At 41.0% G+C, this 25,687-nt stretch overlaps 2 protein-coding genes across 4 annotated transcripts in view; one reads left to right on the top strand and one right to left on the bottom strand.

The window, feature by feature from the left end:
* DYNC2I2 (dynein 2 intermediate chain 2) overlaps nucleotides 1–3,110 on the bottom strand; it is a 36,416-nt gene extending 33,306 nt beyond the window's left edge. The window contains exon 1 of one of the 3 annotated variants that reach the window (XM_069069481.1): nucleotides 2,602–3,110. In XM_069069481.1, coding sequence (XP_068925582.1) covers nucleotides 2,602–3,063 — 462 coding nt within the window. In that variant the 5' untranslated portion in view covers nucleotides 3,064–3,110. The remainder of the gene's footprint in view (nucleotides 1–2,601) is intronic. The other 2 variants (XM_069069479.1, XM_069069480.1) reach the window with 2 other exon arrangements.
* Nucleotides 3,111–6,698: 3,588 nt separating this feature from the next.
* LOC138147031 (small ribosomal subunit protein uS13-like) overlaps nucleotides 6,699–25,687 on the top strand; it is a 26,888-nt gene continuing 7,899 nt past the window's right edge. The window contains exons 1-2 of the mRNA XM_069069178.1: nucleotides 6,699–6,713; nucleotides 6,821–7,157. Coding sequence (XP_068925279.1) covers nucleotides 6,699–6,713; nucleotides 6,821–7,157 — 352 coding nt within the window. The remainder of the gene's footprint in view (nucleotides 6,714–6,820; nucleotides 7,158–25,687) is intronic.

Below are 25,687 nucleotides of genomic sequence, written 5' to 3'. Positions count from 1 at the left end.
TCCCCCTCCAAAAAAGCAAAGAAAAAAAAAAGAAAGAAAGAAATATGTTCCATCCCTGGCCATCCTCTCTGGTACTGTGTGCTTCTTCTTCCATGGTCCCTAACTGAATGGTGTAGGAGTAAGCATACTTCTTGCTACACACTTCTATTTCCAGATCTCCCCCATGCTGCCCTCCAGGTCTTTAATGTAGTCACCTGCCATCATCTGCCAGGTTGAGTCACACTCCCTCTTTTCAATATAATAATAAAAATACTAGCAGCTGATATTTATGTATTGTTTTAAATTTTACAAAACATCATATATACATTATCTCATTTCAGTCTCATGACACCCCTTAGGACAGGAGTAACAGGAAACAATGAAAGATCAATGCAGTGACCAATTTTTATTTCAGAAGATTACAAGTGAGTAATATATCCCTCCTCTTGGTAGAAAATTGGTGTACTACAGGTGTGGAATACGACAAAGATTTTTGGACATGGCCAATGTGTTGATGAACTGTATTTCTTATAAGGGAAGGGTTGGAAGAGGGGAGTAGTCATCAGGAAATCACAGTGATATTGAAAAGAACAGAAAACACTGTTTTTTTAAAAAAGAAGTTAAGTATTTTGTTTACTTCCACTTCACCTAAGAAAGGTCCCAAGGAAATCAAGATGTTACTCTCATTTGAGATTTATTTTCTCCAGCAAATATCATTATATACTGAGAGGGGAGGTAAAGATGAACATAGGTAGGGAGTATCAGGGACATGTTTTGCTATCAATATCTAAATGATACTACAAAAGATACAAAGAACCATAAAGGATGGGGAAGCACAGAACTCTAACATGTTAAGAGCTAGATGAAATTTTGGAGAGTTAATCTAATCCCCTCATTTTACAAAGGAAGAAAGTGAGACATAGGATACAGGTAGTATGGTACAGGAGAAAGGACATGCAACACAGAGGGCTAATTTTGACCTCACTAGGCCTAGGTTTGAATCCCAACTCTGCTACTTATTACTAAAGCAAGTCTCATCCATTCTAGGCCTGTTTTCTCATCTGGTAAATGAGAGGGTTGGTTTAGAAGAATCCTAAGGTCCCTTCCAGTTCTGGATCTATGACTTTTCTGAGGTCAGTATGTTAAGTGGTAAAGTCAGTAGTAACACCAAAACTTATAATTTAATTGGGAATACAAGACAAATTTTTTTTTAAAATAACAAAATGTAAAGCATTGGAAGTTTAAGTACCAATGGAATGCTACAGGTAACAAATGAAGAGTTCAGAAGATGTAGAGTTCAATTAGGTCAGCAAAATTCTTGCTCACACAAGACAAAAGACATAGAACTCTTGGGGAGCAACAAGGAAGGAGGAAATTATTCTAAAGGCTAGCCCTTGAGCCTGCCTCCCTTGGAGCACAAGTTGGGGGGTGGGTGGGAACAGGTGAGCTGGGAACTGTAGTTTTATATAATTTAGTTTGGGGGAGTATTTTGAAATAGTCTCAACTCCCTGGGGGGCAAGCTCTATTTTCAGAAGGGCCAGACAAACAGCAAGAATGTCTCAAAAATTGAGCAGAAAGTGCCCCAGAATTAAAAGAAGTTGGTGACTCTCTGAAACCAGAAAGCATAAAGTTTGTTGGAAAGGAAAGAGAACAACACAATCCAAAAACTTTGGAATTGAGAGACCATAAAATCCAAACCCTTCATTTTACAGAGGAAACAAGTCTAAACAGGATTAAGTGACTTATGTGAAGTTGCAATGCTGGTTAGTAGCAGAGCCAAGGCCTAATCCCCTGCTCCAGACTGCTTCCCCCTTAGAAACAAGAAACTCTCTTCTGGCTCTTTCTGACTAACCAAAACCAGTTCACTTCTTTAGAGACAGATACAATAACATAACCAGCCAGCTCTGGCATTCTGCTGCCACCTCCAGCCCCAAGGGCTATGACTTTTTCAGAAGGAGCTGTCCATCCTGGACTCAACAGCAATAGGTAGGTGGAGTTCTCCATCATTTATAAATCTGTACAGGCCCTTTCTAAATCCATATAGATACCCTGCTTGCGCTATATGTGCGGATAACAATGTTTACTATTGTAACCAAAGACCTCAAACCCAGACTTGTTACACTAGAGAGCGTTATTTTCATTTGGCTTCCATTTATTATCACTAATTTAGGTCATGGAGACTGTATACGTTAATTTTGTATACACTAATCGTTTATCGTACGTTTTATCGCACACATGTCGTTTCTGCCAACAGAATCTAGTCCCTTGGGCGTAAGGACGGCTTATTTTATTTCATTTTTTATATCTGCAACCCCTTCGCCTGGAACATCACCTGGCATACAGTAAGGGCTTAATAAATGTTTGTTGCTTGAGTCAAATGCCCCCCTGTCTACTTCCTGACCTATTTTACGGATGAGGTAACTGATGTCCAAAAAAAGGGGAGTGCCTCTTCCTAAATTACACAGTCGAAAGAGCGGCAGTGCTAGGAACCTGGGATGGGGGACAGAGGGAGGAGGGACGGGGCCGAGGGGCTGGGGGATTACTGGGGGCACCGAGCGGAGGGAAATGGAGTTCACCACTTGTCCTTCGGGACGGGGAGTTCCCACACACACACACACTCACCGGTTCACTCCGGATGTCCAGGGACCCTCTCCAGAGGGAGGGCACCGTGGCCCCGTCCAGGGTCTCGTCCCGCAACATGCCGGGAGCCTGGCCGGGGCCCGGGCCGGGTCCAGGGCCGCAGCCGGTGCCAGGGCCGGGGCCGGGGCCAGGGCCGAAGTCGCGGCCTGGGTTGGAGATAAGGTCAGGATCGGTGTCTAAGTCAAGATCGGGGCCGGGTTCAGGATCCGGGCTGGGGCCCTGGTAGAGGCCTGGGTCAAGATTGGGTTCTTGGTCGGGGTAGGGATGGGGGAGGGGGCGGAGATGGAGGCTCGAGCCTGGGCAGGGGCTTGGATCAGAGTCAGGCCCCCAACCTAGATGGGGGCCAGGGTCAGAATCAGGACGCCGCGGATTCTGGGCGCCTCGGACCTTCCCCCGCCGCCAGCCTCTACTATTTGGCCGAGCCCTACGCCCAGCGGTTTCCATGGAGACGGCTCCCGACCGCCTCCTCGCCCTCTAGAGGCTGTCGCCTCCTGATGACGCCTTGCTCCAGGGCCCCGGCGAGGACTGATGCCTTTGCCGCCATTTTGATCATGGGCAAGTTTCCTCCTGCTCGGGGGACTTCACTTCCAAGGAAGGTGGTGCGGTGGCCCTGAGCGGACTAGCTGATCTTGGAGAGGCGGGAAAGAGGAAGGCCAAGCGCTTATTTGATGTATACGAGACAGTGGGCCAGCCACTACCAGGCTCTAAGATGGCGGCGAAGGGGAAGGTCGCTTGGGAGGCTCCCGGCGAGGACGGGGGAGGGCTGCGGTAGCATCTGCTGCAGCAGAGTGGAGGGCGCGCCAGAGTCGGCAGCACCCGAGGGCTGGCCTTGGAAAAGCTGGTCGCTTGCTACTGCATGACCTTGGGCACATCCCTTCCCCCTCCCGGACTTCGGCTTCCCCACCTTTAAAATGGGGGTGGGGAAGGGCCCGTTCTGGTTCCTAGGACCTCCCCCCTCCCTCCAGCTTTGCCATATGCCAAGAAAACCACTTTAAATCTCAAACTGGCCCCCAGGCATTCACCTTCCAGCCAGCCTCAGCCTAATTGAAGAATACCTGATATGGGCCACGCCCAAGTTCTCCAAAAAGAGAATGCACAACTGAAATAATAATCCTAGCTAGCATTGATAATTGAGTTTTAAGTTTTGCAAAGCGCTTTACACATTATCTTCCTTTAAGTGCCAAAATCTTCCTCAGCCTCTCTTAATTCCAGTGGCTTTCCTTGGTTAATTATTTAAAATTTTTTTGTATATAGTTTGCTTTGTATATATTTCACTTGTCTCCCCTGATAGACGCAAGCTCTTTGAGGTCAGAGACTGTGTTTTGCCTTTTTGTATTTAGCACAGAACCTGACACATTTCTTCTTCAGTTGTGGCCGACTTCTCGTGAATCCATTTGGGGTTTTCTTGCTTCTCCAGCTCATTTTGCAGATCAGGAAACTGAGGCAAACTTCGTTAAGTGACTTGCCCAGGGTCACACAGCTAGGGTTTATGAGGTTTATGAATTGATATAAAAGGTTTAATAATATTAAATAATATAAAATATAAAAATACAGAAGATTTAATAATAATAACAAGTATATTGGTTGATCTCATTTGATAACCCATAAGGGAGGGTCATAATCTTACATAAGCATGTAAGATAGGAATTTGTCCTTTATAAAGGGGTAATCAATTAGTAATCATTTCTTAAACCCCTACTTAAGAAGTCTGTCACTGGGGCTGGGATCTAGAAATACAAAGATAAAAGTGAAAGAGTACAGGCTCTAATAGAATTTAGGTTCTATCTATCAGTCAATCAAGCCACAAGCCTTTATTCAACTCCTCCAGGCTAATCTCTAGGATGGCCACCTAAATGAAATTGTTAGCCCACAAGAAGCTTTCATTCTATCTGGAAAAAGGACAATGGCTTTCCAAGTTGAGCCACCACAAAATCTACATTGTCACACGTCTGCAAACAACAAACTCAACTCACCTACTACAGCTATTCCTTTCATGGGGGGGGGGGGGGGGGGCAGTTCGTCTTGCTCTGATAGAGGTGGAAAATCTGTGTAAAAATTTTTTGACCCTCCCTTAGTACCAGAGAAGAAATCTGAATTGTTTCTTTTTCTTTTATGGGGTGTTTACAGTACCCCAGAACAGTACTTTATTGTAAAATTTGAGTTATTATACAATATTCTACATATATTTTATACATTTCTGAGGTTCTAAACTTTTTCTGTGTTGTTTCCTGGCTTTTGCATGTCTTCGGCTTCCATGAAACTTCCAAAAAAATTCTCATTTAATTTCTTATGCCGACCTGTGATGTATCCAACCTGCTTCACTTTCCAAATTAACATTCACTCGACCACTGTCTGCTTTACCTAGTACATAATCTCCCCTCTCTCTCCATCCCACCTCACCCACCCCTCCCTTCAGTTTCGTGCTCTATTCTCAATAACCAAATCTATACTACCATTGTTCCTGGGAAGGTTGAATCACAGACTGTCCCAAAGATTAATTCACTAGCTGAGAGATTCCTTAAAGTCTCTCCCCCCAGCCCCAGCCAGAAGTCCCAGATATATATTGTCTCCTTTAAAGTGTGAATTCTCTGAGGAGAGGGACTGTTGCAGGTTGGTTTGTTTGCTTTTGGTATCTTCATTTAATTCCTTGTCTATCAGGGGATCCCTGCTAGGATCCTAGGATGCTAGGATTTGAGAGAAGTATTATGCATATAAGCAAATGTTTAATAAATGCCTTTTTAATTCATGAAAATATAGGAATATGTACAAAACAAATATAATGGAGGCAGACCACTAGCATGAAGGAAAGGGGGATAAGTTACATGTAGAAGGTAGCATTTGAACTGAGTTTTGAAGGAAACTCAAGATTCTAAGAAATAGGGGTGAGGAGGGAATACATTCCAAGCCTGGGGGAAAACCATTTAATTAGAGCTTACTGTATTCCATACTCTGTGCTTAAACCTAAGGAGATAGAGATAGAGAGAGAGAGAGAGAGAGAGAGAGAGAGAGAGAGAGAGAGAGAGATTTTTTTAAATTAAAACTTGGTCCCTACCCCCTCTAGGAGTTTACATTCTAATGGGTAGACAACATTAAAGTAACTATGTACAAGGCAACATTTGAGCTGAGTGTTGAACAAAGCCAGGAGTCCAGGTAACAAGAGAGTGCATTCCAGGCATGGTGGGAGTCAGCAAAAGAGCAAAAGTTGAGAGATCAGACTGTTGTGTTGATAAAATAGCAAGAAGGCCGATGTCACTGAGTCATAAGAGAGTACCAGGAGAGGAGCAGAGTATAAAAAGGATGGAAAGATAGGAAGGGGCCAAGTTATGTAGAGATTTAAAAGTCCAACTGAGGATTTTATATTTGCTCCTAGAGGTAATAGGGAGCTATTGGAGTTTATTGAATAAGGAAGTGACACAGTCACTTTAAGTTTCAGGAAGATCCTTTGTGCAGCTGAGTAAAAGGGTGGATGGATGGGAGGGGGAGAGGAACAGGAGGGCATACACCAGGGTCGCTGCTGTGTCAGAGTGGAAAAGGGGATAGATATAAAGAAGAGATGTTGTAAATGTAGAAACAAGATTTGGAAGTGGATTGAATATAAGAGGTAGACGCAGATGAGTTGAGGATGACACCCAGGTTTTGAGTGTGGGCAACTGAGGGGATAATGGTGCCCTCCAAAAAAATAGGGACATCCAGTTCAAACAGGCATTTGATGGTGTGAGACTGAAGGTCAGGAGTGAGCTAGATTTTTAAAAAATCTACGTACCATCCATATAGGGATGATAACTGAATCCATGGGAACTGTTAAAATTAACAAGAGATAGTGTAGAGTAGGTCTATTTTAACCCACTTAGGAGTGTCCTGTAGGGTCAAAACTATTTTCATTATAATACTAAAAAGTTATTTGCCTATTAAAATTTTCTTTCCCTTTCCAATTATGTATCTATGTGAAGCCACATTTTCTTCATATATATCAACCAAAACAACATATCAAAAGAGATCGAATGCAAAACCATACAGGATACCGTAGCAGAGTTCTCTTTAGCCAGATATTAAAGAGATTCGCAAAAATATGTAGAGAGATGCCACTCTTCTCGGTAAGGTTTTTTTTTAAATAGTTATTTTTCATTTAAAATGTTATTTAGCTTCCAGAGAAGGCTCTCATGCTGCCATTGCAGCCACGTCTCTTGTAATCCCGGAGAAGTTCCTGCACATTTTGAGAGTGCTCAACACTAACATTGATGGATGGCAGAAAATAGCTTTTGCCATCACAGCCATCAAGGGTGTGGGTGGAAGATATGCTCATGCAGTACTGAGGAAAGCAAACAGTGACCTCACCAAGAGGGCTGGTGAGCTCACTGAAGACAAGGTGGAGCACATGATCACCATCATGCAGAATACCCGACAATACAAGATTCCAGACTGGTTCCTTAACAGACAGAAGGATGGAAAGGATGGAAAATATAGCCAGGTTCTGGCCAACAGTCTGAACAATAAGCTTCGTGAAGATCTGGAGCGACTGAAGAAGATTCGGGCACATAGTGGGCTTCAGCATTTCTGGGGTCTCCGGGTCCCAGGCCAGCATACCAAGACTACAGGCTGCAGGGTCACACTGTGGGTGTGTCCAAGAAGAAGTAAACTACTTCACTGGCCTTGTCTATTAATAAATAGTTTATAACAAAAAAAATGTTATTTATATTAACATGTTATGATAGGTTTGTTATCATTCTTAATGATTAGTTTTAATTTCTAATACAATAAATATTGATAAAACTCATATAAACAAAAGCTCTTTCAGATCCACAATCATTTTTAAGATACTAAAGGGGTCTTGAGAATAAAAAGGTTGAGAATCATTGGTATAGAGGAAGAAGAGAAAAGAGCCCAGTACAGAACCTTGGGGCACACAAACAGTTAGAGCATAACCTAGACTGAGAACCAACAAAGGAGAGTGAGAATAAGAAGTCATGCAGGTAGGGGAACCGGAAGAGAACAATATAATGCAGGGTGGGGAACCTTCAGGCTCCAGGCTGCAGGGGAAGATTCAGTCAGAGGGCCACACTTGAGGACCTAGAGGGCTATATGTGGCCTCAAGGCCACAGGTTCCCCAACCCTGGTATAATGAATACCTAGAGAGGAGGAAAGGGTAATTGGCAGAGTCAGAAGCTTCAGAAAAAAGATAATGATTGAGAGAAGACCATTAAATTTGAAAACTAATATCATTGATACCTAGAAAGGGCAATTTCAGTCAAATGTTGAGGTCAGAATGCAGAGGTTTTAGAAGAGAAATAGAGGAGAGGAAGTGTGAGTACAGACTGCAGGCAGCTTTTTCAAAGACTTTAGTCATGAAAGAGACTAGAGATGTAGTATGACAGCTAGTGGGGAAGATGAAAAGTGAAAGGTTTTTAAGGATGGAGGAAACATGGCCATGTCTGTAGGCAGCAGGGAAGCAGACAGAGAGACTGAAAAACAGTGAAAGAGTGCAGGGGATAGAGGTAGTCTGCTAGAGACAAGATGGAAGAGTGAATCAAATGTATATGTAGAGAGATTTACCTTGGCAAGGGGAACAACCACCTCTTCCTGTGAGTCAAGAGTGAAGGAGGAAAGAGTAAGTATATATAAGGGATGAGAAAAGAGGAGAGGAGAAGTAGCTTTTAGAGAATGCTCTCAGCTTTTTCAGGCAAGGTCGTTAGCTAAGAGTGGGAGGAGGGCAATCCATGAGAGGCTTGAGGGATGAAAAGTGTTAGGAATAACCTTATTAATGGCAAATTGATTAGGAAGGTGTAAAAGCATTACCTTGCTGCAGTGAACTGGGATTATTTAACAAATTTGCACTGGGCCATCACCAGTCATTCTGATTTATGTCTTGCCACTGGACTCTAATGACTCCAGAGGAGAGAGTGAGGTTGATAAACTTGCACAGCTCTGCCTCACTTAAATCCAGTTCACTAGCAAGTCAAGACAGCACTCTCATTATATCATTTGTCCTCTTCTGAAAATGAAGGACAAACAACAACAGAAATTTATAATGGAGGAATAGAATGCTTTGTATAAGGAAGCGTAGGAAAGCCAGTTTGGTTGGACACTAAAAAGTCTAGAAAGATAGGTTGGGGCCAAGAAGTGAACCGCTTTAGATGACAAATTGAGGAATTCATTGTTGATTCTAGAGATGGTTGGGAACCATGTCATTGGAGTTTACTGAACAAGGGAGTGACAGGGTAAGAACTGTATTTTAGGAAAAATCACTTTTTGCAGTTCTGTAGAGGAGAAAGACATGATTCAGGGAGATAAATTGGGAGGCTATTGTCCAAGTGAGGTGGTGATGGGAGCCTGAGCTAGGGTAGGCGGCCATGTGAGTAAAGAGATGGAGACTGATATGAGGAATGTTGTGGAAGTGAACTCAACAAGACTTTGACAAGTCAGTGGTGACTGATTGGATATTTAGGGTGAAGGAAAATAAGGAACTGAAGATGACTCCAGAGTTTTTCCATACTGCATGAATAAAAAAAAATAGTGATGTCCTTGACAAAAATAATGGGAGTTATATGTGCTCACTCATCTGGTCATTTCGGAAATTGGGGCAACTGGAACGATGATTATAATTCGTTCACACGCATATGCAGAAATAGACACATGCTGGCCCATTCAGTCCAAGAGGGGAGTTTATGGACAATGTTCCTGAGCTCTAACCTCCTATGCAAAGTAAAGATTTCAGTTTTCTAGACAGTAGGATCCTGGAATCTAAACTTTTAGCTGATGAAGGATGATTTCTTCATAAGTGTCAACTTTAGAGTTTTCCTCACAAGTCTTATAGTCTTATGATCCTGCTTTTTGGAGAACTCCCTAGGCAGGGTGATATGAAATCTAGCCTTTGAGTAAGAAAACAAAGTTTTCTTGGGCAATCTCAGCTTTAATGGTTACTTCAGGAATAGTAAGGCAACTTAATATAAGTTCCATATAAGGTAACTCTGCCCTTTGCAGAAGTAGGGGACCAGGTATATAGAACATGGCATATAACATCAGACTTTTCCCATGTGTTGGTTGGTTTTGATGCATTTTTTTCCTTTTATTTTTCTTTGTTGTAGGAGATTTCTCTCTGAGTAGAGAAGAGAGAATAGCATATCAGAAAATGTAGATGATGTAAAAACAAAACATGTCAATAAAATTATTTCTTAAAAGTAGCCAAAAGATAGGAATAATTAATGTTGTCGAAAGTTAAACATGATAATGCGTTGTCAGGGGAGCTGTGATTCAGGCAGTGATTTTGGAAGCAATTTGAAATTATGTGAATAAAATGACTATGTCCTTTGACCCAGAGATTCTCTATCAGGCATATACCTCAATGAGGACATTGTTAAGAAGAAAGTTTCCCATATACAACAAAATATTTATAGCCATACTTTTTGTGGTAGCAAATAACTGGAAACAATGTAAATGTCCATCAGTTGGAGAAAAAGCTAAACAAATTGTGGTATACAAATAGTGGAATATTATTGTGTTGTAAAAAATATTGAATATGAGGTGGCTAGGTGGCACAGTGAATAGAGCACTGGCCCTGAAGTTAAGAGGACCTGAGTTCAAATCCAGCCTCAGACACTTCACAGACACACACAAAAACTAGCTGTGTGACCTTGGGCAAGTCACTTAACCCCAATTGCCCTTCCTTCCCCCCTCCAAAAAGCAAAATAATAATAATAATAGATATGATGAATATATATATACATATGCTCAGGGAAAGATTTAAATGAATTGATGCAGAATGAGGTAAGCTGAACCAAGAAAATAATATACATGACTACAACAATATAAATGAAAAAAAACAACCACAAAACTTTTAAAAGTGAAGGTTGCAAAATTTCAAAGAACAAGTATAACCCCAAAGAAGAGAAACAAGGAGATAGCCCCACCCCCTTCCCCTTCCTTGCAAAGATGGGAGGTTGTAAAAGCATTGGTTACATTTTCAGATATTTTTCAATTTATTCAACAGTTTTATTGATTTTTTTTTCCTTTTTTTTCCCCCTTTGAAAAAAGTATTTGTTATACAGGATAGCTCACTGGAAGAGAGGAGGAGAAATAGCAAATTGGGAAGGATATTAGGAGAAATTTAGGTGATACAAAAACAAAAGATGAAAACTTTTTTAAAAATTAAGTAACCTCAAGATTGAGAGGTCAGAGATCAAGCCCTGAAAGATAGAAAAAGGCATTTCCTGAGCACTGGTGCCTCTTAGGAAAAGAAAAAGATTGTCCACATGGTCCTTGGGATAGAGCCACAACATGGAGGGGCAAGTTATGTGGACCTTGCCATTATACCAACCCCTGCTGCTATTACTGTTAGTTATTCAAACAGAGCAGGTCCAATGGGAAAAGGTTGTTCATATAGCAGCTCTAAGTGTGTTTACCTTCCTGGGGGTTGTCTAAAGTACATGGGTTACTACACGGCTTAGGAGGCAATGAATAGGACCCTGTGAGAGAGATAGGGATGCACTGGGACATCACTGATGTCTCAGAGGCAATGTCAAGTTTTGTTATGTCATTGGAGCAACATTTCAACCAAGGTTTCTTAACCATTTTTGTCTCAAGGATACACCCTTGACCTGTTGGTGTAGTTTCTGATCCTCTCCTCAGAATAATGTTGAGGTTTAAAAAAAAACCTCTTCCTCCCGCAAACAATAAAACAAAGAAAATAAATGAAAATCCTCATAGCAAATATGCATAATCAAGCAAAACAAATTGTCTTATTGGCCATGTCCAAAAATGTATGTCCAGTTGAGAATTTTAAGTTCATCACCTTTCTGTCAGGAAGTAGGTGTCATGTTTCATCTTCGGCCCTTGCACTGATCAGTACTAAAGTCTTTCAAAGTTTTGTTGTCATTTTTAAAATAATGTTGTACCTATATAGATTGCTTTAATTCTGCTTACTTTAGTTTGCATTGGTTTGTGTAGAAGTCTACCAGTTTCCTATGAAACTGTTTCCTGATTTCTAAGGGCACAAAGATCAGAAAAATGGTTTTAAGTGCATAAAACAAAATACATAAGACTATGAAAGAAGCTAATTATATTGAAACACAGTTACCAAAGTTTGTTTGTCTTTTTAAAACAAGTTCATGGATACCAGGTTAGGTGCCCATGATCAAAACTGATTAGAACCCACAGCAGTACGGCTAGGAAAACTAAAAAGTTCCTCAAAATTAAACTAGGTTATCCCTGAAAAGGCAATAAAACCACTCTTGAAACTGAATTGGTTCAAGGCTTGAATTTAGACATAGCTTCCCTGACACGTAATGCATAAAAGTGCAGGGTGTTAGTCTGAACCCTTCTGGCTTGACTGACTTCCACTGCCCTTTGAGGCAATACACTGCACTATTCTGGCAAAACTGAAGGTCGAAAGAGCTTGGCCAGTTGAAACCAATACTGTATCTTTGCTGAACATTCTCTCCATGAAAGTGTTTCATGCACCCCTCCAGATTACTCTGAGATGCACTTGTTACAGAATATATTCCTTCCTAGGGGAACAACTGCAAGAACTTTTTGTACTTTTCTATACCTGTTTATGGGCTCCTGAGAAATCTTTTTACTTTCTACATTTTCCGTGAGTTCAAATAAAGGCTGTCCTATATCCAATATGTATTTCTTATTTTGAATGCTTATGCAGGGGCTCAGGACTCTTGTTATTAACATTTATGGAAACCCAAACAGTCTTATATTTAGAGGGTTTTACAGAGTAAATTCTGGGTGAAGGCAATGAATGAGCCAAAAAAAGAAAATTACCTGCTTGGGTCAAACACCAGAATTAGACTAAGTCCTTATGAGTGAAGTCAGAGGGAAAGGGCTGGGCCACAAGTACATGTCCTAAGTATCTTGGCCCCAGTGACCCCTTGGGAAACATCACTCATATTGGACAGTCAGCCACATTCCTGGCCTAACAGACCCACTGAACAATACAAAAAGAATCCTTGGTAAGGAATGATCTCTCTATTGCTAGAAGGGTTCAAGAAGAGGTTATATTACCTGTGAGGGGTGTTCTGGAGGGGATTCCTAGACTGAGTAGGACCTTAAGCAAATCACAGCCTCCCAGGGGCTCAGTCTCCTCAACCATAAAAACAAAACAACAACAAAAAAAGGGATGACTTTTAATTTTCCTTCTCTAAGACTTTGGTTTAGTACTCAACAATAGTAGCATCCTAGATTTAGAGTAGAAAGAAAACTCAGAGGTCACTTTGTTTACCTCTTTCCCATTTAATATAAATTTTTTTTGATAATAATAGCTCACAATATACAGCACTTTAAGATTTACAAAGCACTTTCTTCATAACCACTCCTATGGAATACAGTACAAATACTATGAAGGATCTGAAGACCAAAGAGGTCTGAACTCATCCGGGATCCAATAAAGCTAGTAAATGTTTTGAAGAACAGATTCAAACCCAGAATTGTCCTGAGAGTCTAACACTAGACAGCACTGTTGCTCTACAACATGACTCCTTAGTTTCACTAGTTTATAATTACATGGTTTTTTTTTTACTTTAAAAATGTTTATTGCAAAGTTAATAACAAATATAAATACAATTTAGCTTGCTTAGTAACTATATACATTTAAATTAACTTCAATGAATACTCATGTTATTTCATCACTCCTTCTATATCCCCATCAACATTTTGTCCTTTAATTTTTTAATCCTTTTAAATTTTTTAAAATTTTAAACTTGACAGACATCAACAAATATGTACATTGCCATATACAAAGAACAGGAAATGAGAAGTGTATATGAAATGAAATGAAATATCTACAACTTGTTTTTAAAGTATATATTAATAAATTAAGTATAATAGTAGCAACACTGAAGACCTTGTCTGTGTCCTCTTCTGAATTTCCTTTTGTTCTCTTCTATGTATTTTTTGAAAATGTTTCATTTATGATCTTTTCTTTCCTTTTTTGCATCATTCTCATTCCTCTCATTCCCCCTATTACTTTTCCCCTTTACCCCCTCCCCTTTGCCCCAAATAAAAGCCTTCCCTTATAACTAATAAGTATAGACAAGCAAAATAAATTTACCCATTGGCTTTGTCTGAAAGGCAATGGTTCACTCTGTACCTCTAATCTATCCCCTCTGCTAAGAGGTGGGAAGCATGCTTCATCATGTCTTTTTGGATATGGAATTGATATAGTTATCAAGTCTTTCATATATGTTTTCCTTTCACTGTGTTCTGTTAACTTCAACTCTGCATCCTTTCAAACAAGTCTTCCTAGATTTCCTTGAATCCCCTTTATCATTTCTTGGTACACTAATATTCCATTACATTCCAATACCATAATTTATTCAGTTATTCCCCAAATGATGGGCACTCACTTTGTTTCCAGTTCTTTGCCACAACAAAAGGTACAGCTATGGATATTTTTGTACACGTGGGTCTTTCCCTCTCTTCTTGACCTCTTTGGGGTATATGTCTAGTAGTGACTGAAAAGGTTATGACCTAGCTTGACCTCACACCTTATGGAGACTTGATTTCTGAATGACTTATGGTTGTTTCCCCAGATCAAATCAGTCTTCAAATAGATTAAGATTCTTTTTTCAAAAGAAAAGATCTTTCCTCTTTAAAGATAAGCAAAAGAATGTTACAGGCTCTCCAGACAAATCTTAAAATTCAGTGTTACAATAATTTAGCAAAGACTTAAACCATATACAAAGCTCACCCTAAACATGCTTACAGAAACAGTTGCATCGCTGAAAAAAGTGTACGACCACCAAAGATGACCATTTTGAAGGGTAATGCTCCTTTGAATTTATAAATTCAATTTGTTTGCAATAAAATTGCCTCCTAAAAGGTCAGAAGGCAGAAATAGAGAAAAAATCAGGCTTCCGGAGTCCCAATCTCAGGTGCCATATTACCAGCTCACAAAGAGGCCAGAGGTCTTCTTAAAACAAAAACATCAAAAATAACTCCAAGTCATCGAACACGTATAACCTATATCAAATTGCTTACTGTCTCAGGAAGGGGTGAGGTGAGGGAAGGACAGAAAATCCTGAAATGAATTTTTTTTTTGAATGAATGTTAAAAATTGTTTTTTACATGTAACTGGGGGAAAATAAAACATTCTTTTTTAAACTGCAAGTAAAAATAATGAAATTCCAACACTCTCCTTTGTATACTCTTCATTCCACAAGACAGTTCACCTTCCTCCTACTCAATCCCCCAGAGCCTCGGCCCTCCCCCAGCTCCACTTTGAAAGTCCTGAAAGGAACAAAGAATTTACAAAGAAGACAAAGGGCACCTTAACAAACCCATTAATATGGCTTTATCATGGCTAAGGGACTGGCTGGGAGGTCTATGGGGAGTCTAGCAGGTTTCATTGTCTTGCTCACCAGGCCAGGTCAGTCCCTCTTTGTGAATAGACCCTTAGGTTCTGGCCCTTTCTGAGAACAGAAATGAAGTAACTGGGAAGATGGCCTTAATTTTAACATCCAAATTTGCTGTCTCCATCCTTTCAACAAATACTTATTAAGCTATGTAGATCCCCAGTCTTGTGCTAAGCACTGCAGACAACAGAGTAATCCTAAACTGGAGTGAAGTCTCTGTCTTGTATGAATCTCCCATCTGTGGTGAGGAGAGGAGAGCATAATAAGCCACTTTTTAAGCAAATGGACCCAACTTTAACATCTTAAAAGGTTCCTCTTGTTTGGAAGCATTCAGAGACTGTTGAATTCAACTGGAATGTTCTTGTGAATGTCAAATTTTGCTTTGAGAATGAATTGGAATTTTGGAGACAACCACAAGTCATTTAGAGACAAGTCTATGGAATCAGGAAGGTTGATTTCATTGAGAAACCTGCTCTCATGAAGCTTATAGTCTTAGAAAGAGCACATAGGTCAGTGGAGGCTATGCCAAACTCATTTCCCTCCCTTTGTGCAGCTTTTTTACTTATCTGTAAAATGAATGTAAAAAAAATAATTTGTAAAAAAAAATTGGTGAACTCTCCTCGGGATCACTTCCAATGAATCATAGATTTCTCTTAAGAGCTTTAAAAAAAAAAAAAGACTGCAAAAGTCATCTAGTCCATGCCCCAAATTTTATAATTTTTAGAGCTAAGAAAACTGAAGTGCAGAGAGGTTAAAGTCACTGGTCAGAAGCCACACAATCGGCAGTCAGGATTGAAAGATTCCAAACCCAGCCTCTGTTACTGCTGCTTCGTACAGACTTCTGAAAAGTAATTCCAGGTTTGTTCTGAGCAGTGGAAGAATCACTGGAGTAAGTGGACAGCCTATTAAATGGAATGTTCAAAGCAGAGTTTGTTGATCATTTCAGATGTCTGAGTCCTCTGCTTATCAATTGATCAGTTACATTATTTTATAACCACATAGTACACACATAAAAAGGATAGCTAGGTGGCATAATAGATAGAGCACCTGATCCAGAGTTAGGAAGACTCATGACCCTGAATTCAAATTTGACCTCAGATACTTACTAGCTGTGTGACCCTGGACAAGTCACTTAAACCCTGTCTGCCTCAGTTTCCTCATCTGAAAAATGAGCTGGAGAAGGAAATGGCAAACCACTCCAGTATCTTTGCCAAGAAAACGCCAAACGGGGTCACAAAGTCAGACATGACTGAACATGTAAATGAAAAGTAAGTAGAAAACTCAAATTCAATAAATGTTAAGGGCCTGTGTATTTTCTTCCCAAAACAAGGGAAAGGAAGGAAATAAACATTTCCTGTTACGTGCAAGGATTGGGCTAAGTACTTTTTTTTAACAGATATTTGATCCTCACAACCACCATAGGAGGTAGGGGCAGTTATTATTATTCCCATTGTACAGTTGAGGAAACTGAGACAAACAGAGTTTAAGTGACTTGCCCAGAGTCACACAGCTAATAAGTATGTGAAATCATACTTGAACTTGGTTTTTCCTGACTCCAGGCCCAGCACTCCACTAGGCCACTTAAACCATCTTTTTAACAATATTCTCCCAGTGAGGTTGCATGACTGCATGACACAGAGCACTGCAAGTTTCTGAAGACATGAAATTGAAGATCACCCAAAGGACACCAGAGAGGTGAACAGAGGACCTGAGCATTGTGCAACACATAACAGATAAGGAATTTCGACAGAAGAAGCAGATGAAGGAGGAAGGCCTCCTGCATATTAAGTGCTCCCCTCCCCCCAACAGTTTTGGGGGGTTTTTTTTGCTTTTTGGAGAGCAAGGCAATTGGGGTTAAGTGACTTACCCAAGGTCACATGGCTAGTGTTAAGTGTCTGAGGTCAGATTTGAACTCAGGTCCTCCTAACTCCAGGGTTGGTGCTCTATTCACTATATCACTTAGCCACCTTCCCCCCCCCCCAACATTTTTAGGAAGGCGTTGATAGACAAGAGTCCCACAGCATGGGCATGCATGGATGGGACTACAGTCTATACCACTAGAAGGATTACTCACAGCTCCCTCAAAATATATGTAACACACTGGGAATGCAGCTCTTGCTTTTAAGGAACTTAAAATCAAATGAGCAGGGGTGGCTAGGTGGTACAGTGAATAGAGCACCAACCCTGGAGTCAGGAGGACCTGAGTTCAAATTCGACCTCAGGCATTTAACACTTGCTAGCTGTGTGACCTTGGGCAAGTCACTTAACCCCAATTGCCCTGCCTTCCCCCCTCCAAAAATGACAAAAAATTTTTAAAAAATCAAATGAGCAGAAAAGACAGACACAATTAATTCAAGAGAGAATGAGACAGGAAGTAAGGAGAGGGGCTGGCAAAGGCCTATAAGAATTTTGGAAAAGAAAGATCACTTTCATCTGAGGGGAGGGGTTAGCAATGTGGAAGTTCTTCTATAGGTTTGGGGGAAAGGGGAGAGAGGATACAGAGCATTTTCTCCAAGGATGGAGGACAATGTCAGCAAAGGCATAGACATAGGAGAAGGCAAGAGGAAACAGAAGATAAGAGAGAAAATTGCCCAGTTTGGCTTTAATAAAGAGTACAAAAAGGAAAATAACAGATGATAGGCCAAATTGGAGACAATCCAGATGGAGCCAGATGGTTGAGGGGAGAGAGGGAAGGGTCTTGAATGCCAGATTCAGGAATTTGTACTTTATTTGGGAAACAGTAGGAAGTCACAGGAAGTTTGAGTATAGAAGTTACACTGGGCAGGACACTATTCATTTAATCTTTCACTCAAACAAACATTAAGTCCCTTACTCTTTGGAAAGCACTATGCAGCTGTGGGTGGTACAAGCAGAAGGAAGTGGTGGCTTGACATAGTAGGAAGGGAGTTAGCAGACCCAGGTTCAAATCCCAGCTGACTCATTTACTGTCTGTGGCCTTGAGCAAGTTACCTAATCTCTCTGGGCCTCAGTCACATCATATGTAAAATAAAGGAGGATCAATGAAAACTGATCCCTGTAGGGCCAAATATTGACTTAGAAAACTGCAAGTTAATATTTTTAGTATATTTTTATTTATATTGCTATTTCCCAATTACATTTTAATCTGGTTTAGACTAGAGCCAGGCTGCCTGTTTGACACCTATTGTTTAAATGAAATCTAAAGTTCTTTCCAAATCTTTTTTTTTTTTTAAAGCAATTAGGGTTAAGTAACTTGCTCAAGGTTACACAACCAGTTATTTCTGGGTGTGGTGCTAAGTATCTGAGCCCAGATTTGATCCCCAGATCATCCCAACACTGGAGCCGGTGCTCTTACTCTGCTACCTGGCCGCCCCTCCAAATCTTTCTTACCTGATTCTCTGCTTGTAGTCCAGTAGGAGGACTAAGTCCCAAAGGGCAGTTAGATGGCACAGTGGATAGAGCACCAGGCCTCGAATCAGGAAGACCTGAGTTCAAATGTGACCTCAGACACTTACTAGCTGTGTGACCCTGGGCAAGTCACTTAAACCTGTTTGCCTCAGTTTCCCCAGGAAATGGCAAACCTCCCCAGTATCTTTGCCAAGAAAACTCCAAATGGGTCAGGAAGAGTTAGTCACAATTGAACACGTTCCAAACGAGAGGAATATGTCAGTGAAATGTATTAGATCCAGGAAGACCTAGAATCATGTCTTGCCTTCCATAGACTACAAATTGCAGGGAAGATGCCAAAAGGCACTGGTAGAGGGAGTTTCCTTACTTTTGAGTTCCCTATACCCATGAGATCACAGGTCCAGGCCCTATCCCTAAGGCCACCTAACAGAAATACACAATGTTACATGACAAGTAAGCACTTTTGTAGGAAACATGCATAAGAGAATGAGGGAGGCACCATCAAAATCTCCTTTGCTCCCAAGGCCAAGGGGTGGGCTGAACAAACCATTCTCCTGCCTAGTCAGAACAGCCAGTGTTTACAATTGCTACTGAGTAACCACCACCACTCTCCTCCCCACCTCATCAAACCAGGAATTGAGGGAAGGTATGGCTGGGAATGGGATTTAGCCATTTGTCTCCATTCATCTAGGTGGTGCCTAGGATCCCAGATCTGGGAAGGGCGCTGAGAGGTCCTCTAACTCAGCCTCCTTCATCTGACAGGTTAGATGATTCAGGGGAGACAACCATAGGAACACGCAGCATTCAGGATAAATTGGAGATTTTCAACAGAGGAAAGGCATTAGCATTAAAGGGGATCAGGAAAGGCTTCTTGCAAGTGAGTAGGTCTTTAGCTGAGACTAGAAAGGAGCCTGAGAAGCAGTGACAAAGATGAGGAGGGAGAGCATACCATGTGTGGAGGACAACCAGTGAAAACGTCCAGAGTTGGAGAACGGGGGTCTTGTTTGTGAGACCAATGCTGCAGGATCACAGAGTCGAGTCATTAGAGAACTGTCAGGTCTAAAACATCTAGAAAGGGGTGTGTGTGTGTGTGTCTGTGAAGAGGTTACCCATAAAGAGGGTTAGGGTTGCTCTGTAAACCCCAAAATACCAACATGGCAGGTCCTGCTGAATGAATTTGACACAAACCTTCTCTCAGCCAAAGAAAAGTAAAGTTTATTGAAAGTTCGCCATATTGGGTAGACTCTTAAGGAGCTTAGGTATCTGTGATGCTTGCATTGGACAAGCGGAGCGGGCCAGAACCATTTGACATAGAGTGAGTCTGTGCTAGATCATTCTATGGTGCTTTTACACATATGGAGGGAAGATGGGATCTTATATACAGAAAGTTGTGGGAGGAATCTAGGGGTGGTCTAGAGGAAAAGTTTGGGGAGGGTCTTCAGGAGAAGTCAGATGAAGTCATGAGTGATTAAGGGTGGGAAGTATCTGGAGGCTACCTGAAGCCTACAGACAATGGTGGGCTAGGCCAGTTCAAGGGTGGATTGATTTTTTGATAGGCTCAAGGGTGGGAAGTAGATGGACAATGGAGGGCTAGGCTAGTAACTGAGATCTGGGCCAGCAACAATGAAGGGTTATGGCCTCAAGCAAATGCCTCATCAAATGGAAAGATTTAATCAGAGTTCAAGGGAGGTTCCCAGAGCATCTACCTCAAAGATTCAAGGAGAGCTCAAGGATGTTCATTTGTCTGTGTGTGTCCGTGTGTGGGTTTGATCCTGGAAATGACAGGGAACCACTAGAGTTTATTGAGGTGGGGTTGGGGAGGATGTGTCATGGCTGGTCCTACACTTTAGGAAGATCATTTTGCTAGCTGAAAGTGGTGGAAAGACCCATTAGCAGTCCATTTCAATCATCCAGGCATGAGGTGATGAGGGCCTATACCCGGTGGTAGTAATGCCAGAGGACTGGATACTGGAGGAGGGGGACAGTGAGAGAAAATGAAGAGTTGAGGTGACTGGGAGGATGGTGGTACCCTCAATGGTAACAGGAAAATTAGGAAGTGGGGAGGGTTTGGCAGTGGTTTGTATGGAAATAATGAATTCCGTTTTAGACACATTGAGTTTAAAATGTCTCAGGACATCTAGTTTGAGATGTCTAATAAATAGTTGGAGATGTGAGGCTGGAGGTCAGCCGAACTGTTAAGGCTGGATAAGTAGATTTAAGAATCATCAGCATAGAGGTAGTGATTGAATCCCCTGAAGCTAATGAGATTACCAAGGGAAATAATACTGAAGAAGAAGAGAACACCCAGGGTAGAAACTTGTGGGCATGACCTGGATAAAGATCTAGCAAAGGAGACTGAGAAGTGGTCAGAGAAGTAAGCAATATCATAAAGGCTTAAAGAAAAGAGAGTATTGGGGAAGCTAGATGGCATAGTGAATAGAGCACCAGCCCTGAAATCAGGAGGACCTGAATTCAGATCTGGCCTCACACACTTAACACTAGCCATGTGACCTTGGGCAAGTCACTTAACTCCAATTGCCCTGCCTTCTCCCTCCAAAAAAAAAAGAGTATCAAGGAGAGGAGGATGTTTGGTGGCGTCAAAGACTGCAGAGATGTCAAGAAGGATGAAGACTGAGAAAAGGCCATTAGATCTGGCAATGAAGAGATCAGTAGTAACTTTGGAGAAAATAGTTTTAACTTAATCATGAGGTTGGAAGCCAGCCTGTAAAGAGTTAAAAAGAATGAAAGGAAGAGGAAATGGAGGCACATATTATAGACAACCATCTGAAGTTTAGCCACAAAAGACAGGAGGAATAGGAGACATAGTGGGGATGAGTACATCAAATGAGGGTTTTTTGAGGATGGGGGAGCTGTGTGTATGTTTGTAGGTAGTCAGTTAGTGAAGAGACTGAAGATAAGTGAGAGGGTGGGAATTATAGCTGAAGAAAAATGGAATTGCTTATGGATATAGATGGGTTGCCTTGGCAAAGAAAAGGGCCACCTCAGTGTGGGAGACAGTGAAGAATGAGACCATGGAAGGCATCTAGGCACAGAGAGTTTTAATGATTTGCCCAAAATCACGTGGTGAGTTAATGACAGAGCTAAGGCTAAACCTTCTGACTTCCAGGCCAGTACATTTTCTACTATATTTCCCCCTCTGTTTCCCAGGAGAAATCTAGACCTCTAACACTGCTTGCTAGGAGGATTCCATAGTAAAATTCTAGGTAGCCTGCTATGATTTTATTCGCCACAATCAGTCCTTCATTAAGTCAAAAGCAACAATATCCAGTAATGCTCTAAAGCAGAGGTATCAAACTGGCTGTGGGCTACATGTGGCTACCTGAAGCAAATTAAAATGTCATTTGGATATATTTATAAAATAAAAATACAGTTAAACACAGATAATATTACATTTAAAGTCTAAGTCAATATGTGTTCTGCAGGAAATCTTGTACAGGAATGAGCGACCCCCATTCTATCTGAGTTTGATATCAATGCCCTAGTCTCTGCTTCACATCCTATATAACTGTCCACCAGAAAACTCAGATCTACACAGACATCTTGCCATCTTCCCTGCCCATATCCCCTTCTTTCCATATGAACAGTGACCCTCTCACCCTGACCTCCTGTGATTAGGCTTCTCTACCAGGGGAAATTTGGCTTTGGAATTGGTCCTGGAGCAAAGCTGTCCTGAATGATAAAAATTAAAGCATGATAACTTCCTTAGCCCTCTATATCTTACTTCCAGACCATGCTTCACTTTAGTAAGAAAAGTCATCAAATCAATACTATTATTGCTGGTGGAAAGGGTATGACAATTCTTTGCCTTCTGGTTCCACTTAAAAGAGCTGAGATTCCACAGGCCAAAATTCTCTTGCATAGGCACCACTCCTCTTTACGTTTGGGCTCTATTAGAATGATCTTTGAAGGCAAAGACTGTCTCATTTTTGTATTTGTATTTCTGGGGGGCCTAGTACAGTGCCTGATACCTAGTAAGAACTTAATAGAGGCTTTTTTATTTACCCATTCATTCAATATTCTTGTGAGCAGAGAAGCAGCTGCCCACTAGGGACCTACCTTCCAGTTGGGCAATATTTCTTTGTTTCTTTCTCTGTCTTTCTTTTTTCCTTCTCTCTCCACATAGGGTATCATACCCCTACCTGCAGGTACTCTGCCCAAAGGGAATGTAAGTGTTAATTTTTTTTCTGGTTTTTTTTTTTTTCCTCTTAAAGATCAACCTTATCTCAAATCACTCTGGTCCCAGGGGCAGCTAGGTGGTACAGTGAATAGAGCACCAGGCCTGGAGTCAGGAGGACCTGACTTTAAATCCAGTCTCAGATAGTTGATACACTTACTAGCTGTGTGACTTTGGACAAGTCAGTTAACCCCAATTGCCTTGCCTTCCCTCCTCAAAAAAAAAAAATCACTTTGGTCCCAAACCAAGCTCTACTTGGTTACAGTTTGGGTCCTGATTGGCTCAGAATGAATGGTAAATAACAATTGTTTCTGTTTTTACCAGAAACCCTGAGGGTCTTCCTCTCTCAGATCTTTTTTTCCCCCAGGATTTTTAAAAAATTTATTTATTTTTAGTTCTCAACGTTCATTTCTACAAGATTTTAAGTTACAATTTTTCTCCCCTTCTTTCCCCTACCCCCACCCCAGAATAGCAAGCCCACTGAATACCCCTTCCCCCAATCAGTTCTCCCCTATATCCTCCCATATCACCACCCTAACTTTCTAGCAGGGCAAGATGGACCGTTATACCCCAGTACCTGTATATCTTATTTCCCAGTTGTATGTAAAAAAACAAGTTCTTTTTAAACATTTGTTTTTAAAACTTTAAGTTCCAGATTTTTTCCCTTCCTCCCTCCTCACCTACCCCCACTGGGAAGACAAGCAATTCAATATAGGTTGTACATGTGCAGTTACCCAAATCGTTTCCATAGTTGTCATATTGTGAAAGACTAACTGTATTTCCCTCCATCCTATCCTGCCCCCCACTTATTCTATTTTCTCCTTTGATCCTATCCCTTTTCAAAAATGTTTGCTTCTAACTACCCTATCCCCAAATCTGCCCTCCTTTCTATCATTCCCCCTCCTATCCCCTACCCCCCTATTTTCCTGTAGAGTAAGATTCCCAATTGAGTGTGTATGTTATTCCCTCCTTAAGCCAAATTCAATAAGAATAAGGTTGTTCCATTCCCTTTCACCTTCCTGTTCTTCCCCTCCATTGTAACAGTTTTCTCTTGCCTTTTTTATATGAGATAATTTACCCTAATCTATCTCTTCCTTTCTCCTTCTCTCAGTAAATTCCTCTTTCACCTCTTAATTTTATTTTTTAGATATCATCCCTTCATATTAAACTCATCCTGTGCCCTCTGTCTATGTATACATGAACATACATATGCCCACACTCACATATATATTTATGTATACATAAACCCTCTTATATATATATATATATATATATATATATATATATATACATATACACATTTATATTCCCTTCAACTATCCTTATACTGACAACAGTCTTATGAGTTACAATTATCATTTTTCCATGTAGGAATGCAAATAGTTCAATTTTAATAAGTTCCTTATGATTTCTTTTTCCTGTTTACCTTCTCATGCTTCTCTGCTTCTTGTATCTAAAAGTCAAATTTTCTGTTCAGCTCTAGTTTTTTCATCAAGAGTGCTTGAAAATCCTCTATTTCAATGAATGACCATTTTTTCCCCCTGTAGCATTATACTCAGTTTTTCTGGGTAGGTGATTCTTGTCTTTGATTTTAGTCCTAGTTCCTTTGACCTCTAGAATATCATATTCCAGGCCCTTCAATCCCTTAATGTAGAAACGGCTAGATCTTGTGTTATCCTGATTGTGTTTCCACAATATTCAAATTGTTTCTTCCTGTCTGCTTACAGTATTTTCTCCTTGACCTAGAAACTCTGGAATTTGGCTATAATATTCCTAGGAGTTTTCTTTTGGAGATCTTTTTCAAGAGGTGATCAGTGAATTCTTTCAATTTCTATTTTGCCTTCTGGTTCTAGAATATCAGGGCAATTGTCCTTGAGAATTTCTTGAAGGATGATTTCTAGGTTCTTTTTTTTGATCATGGCTTTTAGGTAGTCCAATAGTTTTTAAATTATCTCTCCTGGATCTATTTTCCAGTTCAGTGGTTTTCCCAATGAGATATTTCACATTGCCTTCTATTTTTCATTTGTTTGGATCTGTTTTATAATATTTTGATTTCTCATAAAGTTATTAGCTTCCAATTACTCCAATCTTATTTTGAAGGAGTTATTCTCTTCAGTGAGGTTTTGAAACTCCTTTTCCATCTGGCAAATTTAGCTTTTTAAGGCATTCTTCTCCTCACTGGCTTTTTGAGCCTCTTTTGCCATTTGAGTTAGTCTATTTTTTAAAGTGTTATTTTCTTCAGTGTATTTTTGGGGCTCCTTTAGCAGGCTGTTGACTCTCTTTTCATGTTTTTCTTGCACCATTCTCATTTCTTTTCCCAACTTTTCCTCCACTTCTCTTACTTGATTCTCAAAATCCTTCTTGAGCTCCTCCATGGCCTGTAACCAATTCATATTTTTCTTGGATGCTTTTGATGCAGGAGTTCTGACTTCATTGTCTTCCTCCCGCTCCATGCCTTGATCCTTTTTGTCCCCAAAAAAGGAATCTATGGTTTGATTATGTTCCCTGGGCTTGCTCATCTTGCCAGTCAATTACTTGAGAGTTTTGAGCTATTTTCCACAGTAGAACTCTGCTTCCAAAATAGAGAGAGCTTTGTCCCAAATTTCTGGGTTTTTTGCAGCTGCTGGAGCTATTAGTTAGCACCCTCTCTACAGATACCAGAAGCTCTGGCTCACAGGTCACACACCCCAGGACCACTACACACTTCAATTTTGTTTGATCACCCCCCAAGACCATGATCCAGATCCAAGCAGGTTAAAGCAACAGCAATTACCCTCTGAATGGTTGCTTGGTCCCCCTGCGATCTGCAAGCCAGGAGCTCCTGAGACAGCCAGGCAGCAGTGGCTGCTCACCCACCATGCCTCTACCACTTCTTGCCCTGGAGCAGGGGCCGGACCACACTCTCAGTCCCCCTACGCCCACAAAGTTCCACACTGACCTTTTACGTTCTTTTTGGCATTTATGGGTTGATAATTCTGGAAACCGCTACAGCTGTTGGTGATTCTCTCTCCTGAAGTCTGCTCTGAGGCCAGGAACCACACAGCTCACATGGGGCTGTGCTCAGCTCCCTGCCTGGTGCCATATACTGTAATGCGAATGTAAATTTTAAAGATCTTCCCTGCCCCTAGGCTAA

This window comes from Petaurus breviceps, unplaced genomic scaffold, assembly GCF_028583685.1.
Source record: "Petaurus breviceps papuanus isolate PSGF00001 unplaced genomic scaffold, PetGlider_PUasm1.0 90779, whole genome shotgun sequence".
In the NCBI taxonomy this organism is placed as follows: Eukaryota; Metazoa; Chordata; class Mammalia; order Diprotodontia; family Petauridae; genus Petaurus; species Petaurus breviceps.
The sequence above is the reverse complement of the archived record's forward strand: the minus strand, read 5'-3'. Positions and strand labels throughout refer to the sequence as shown.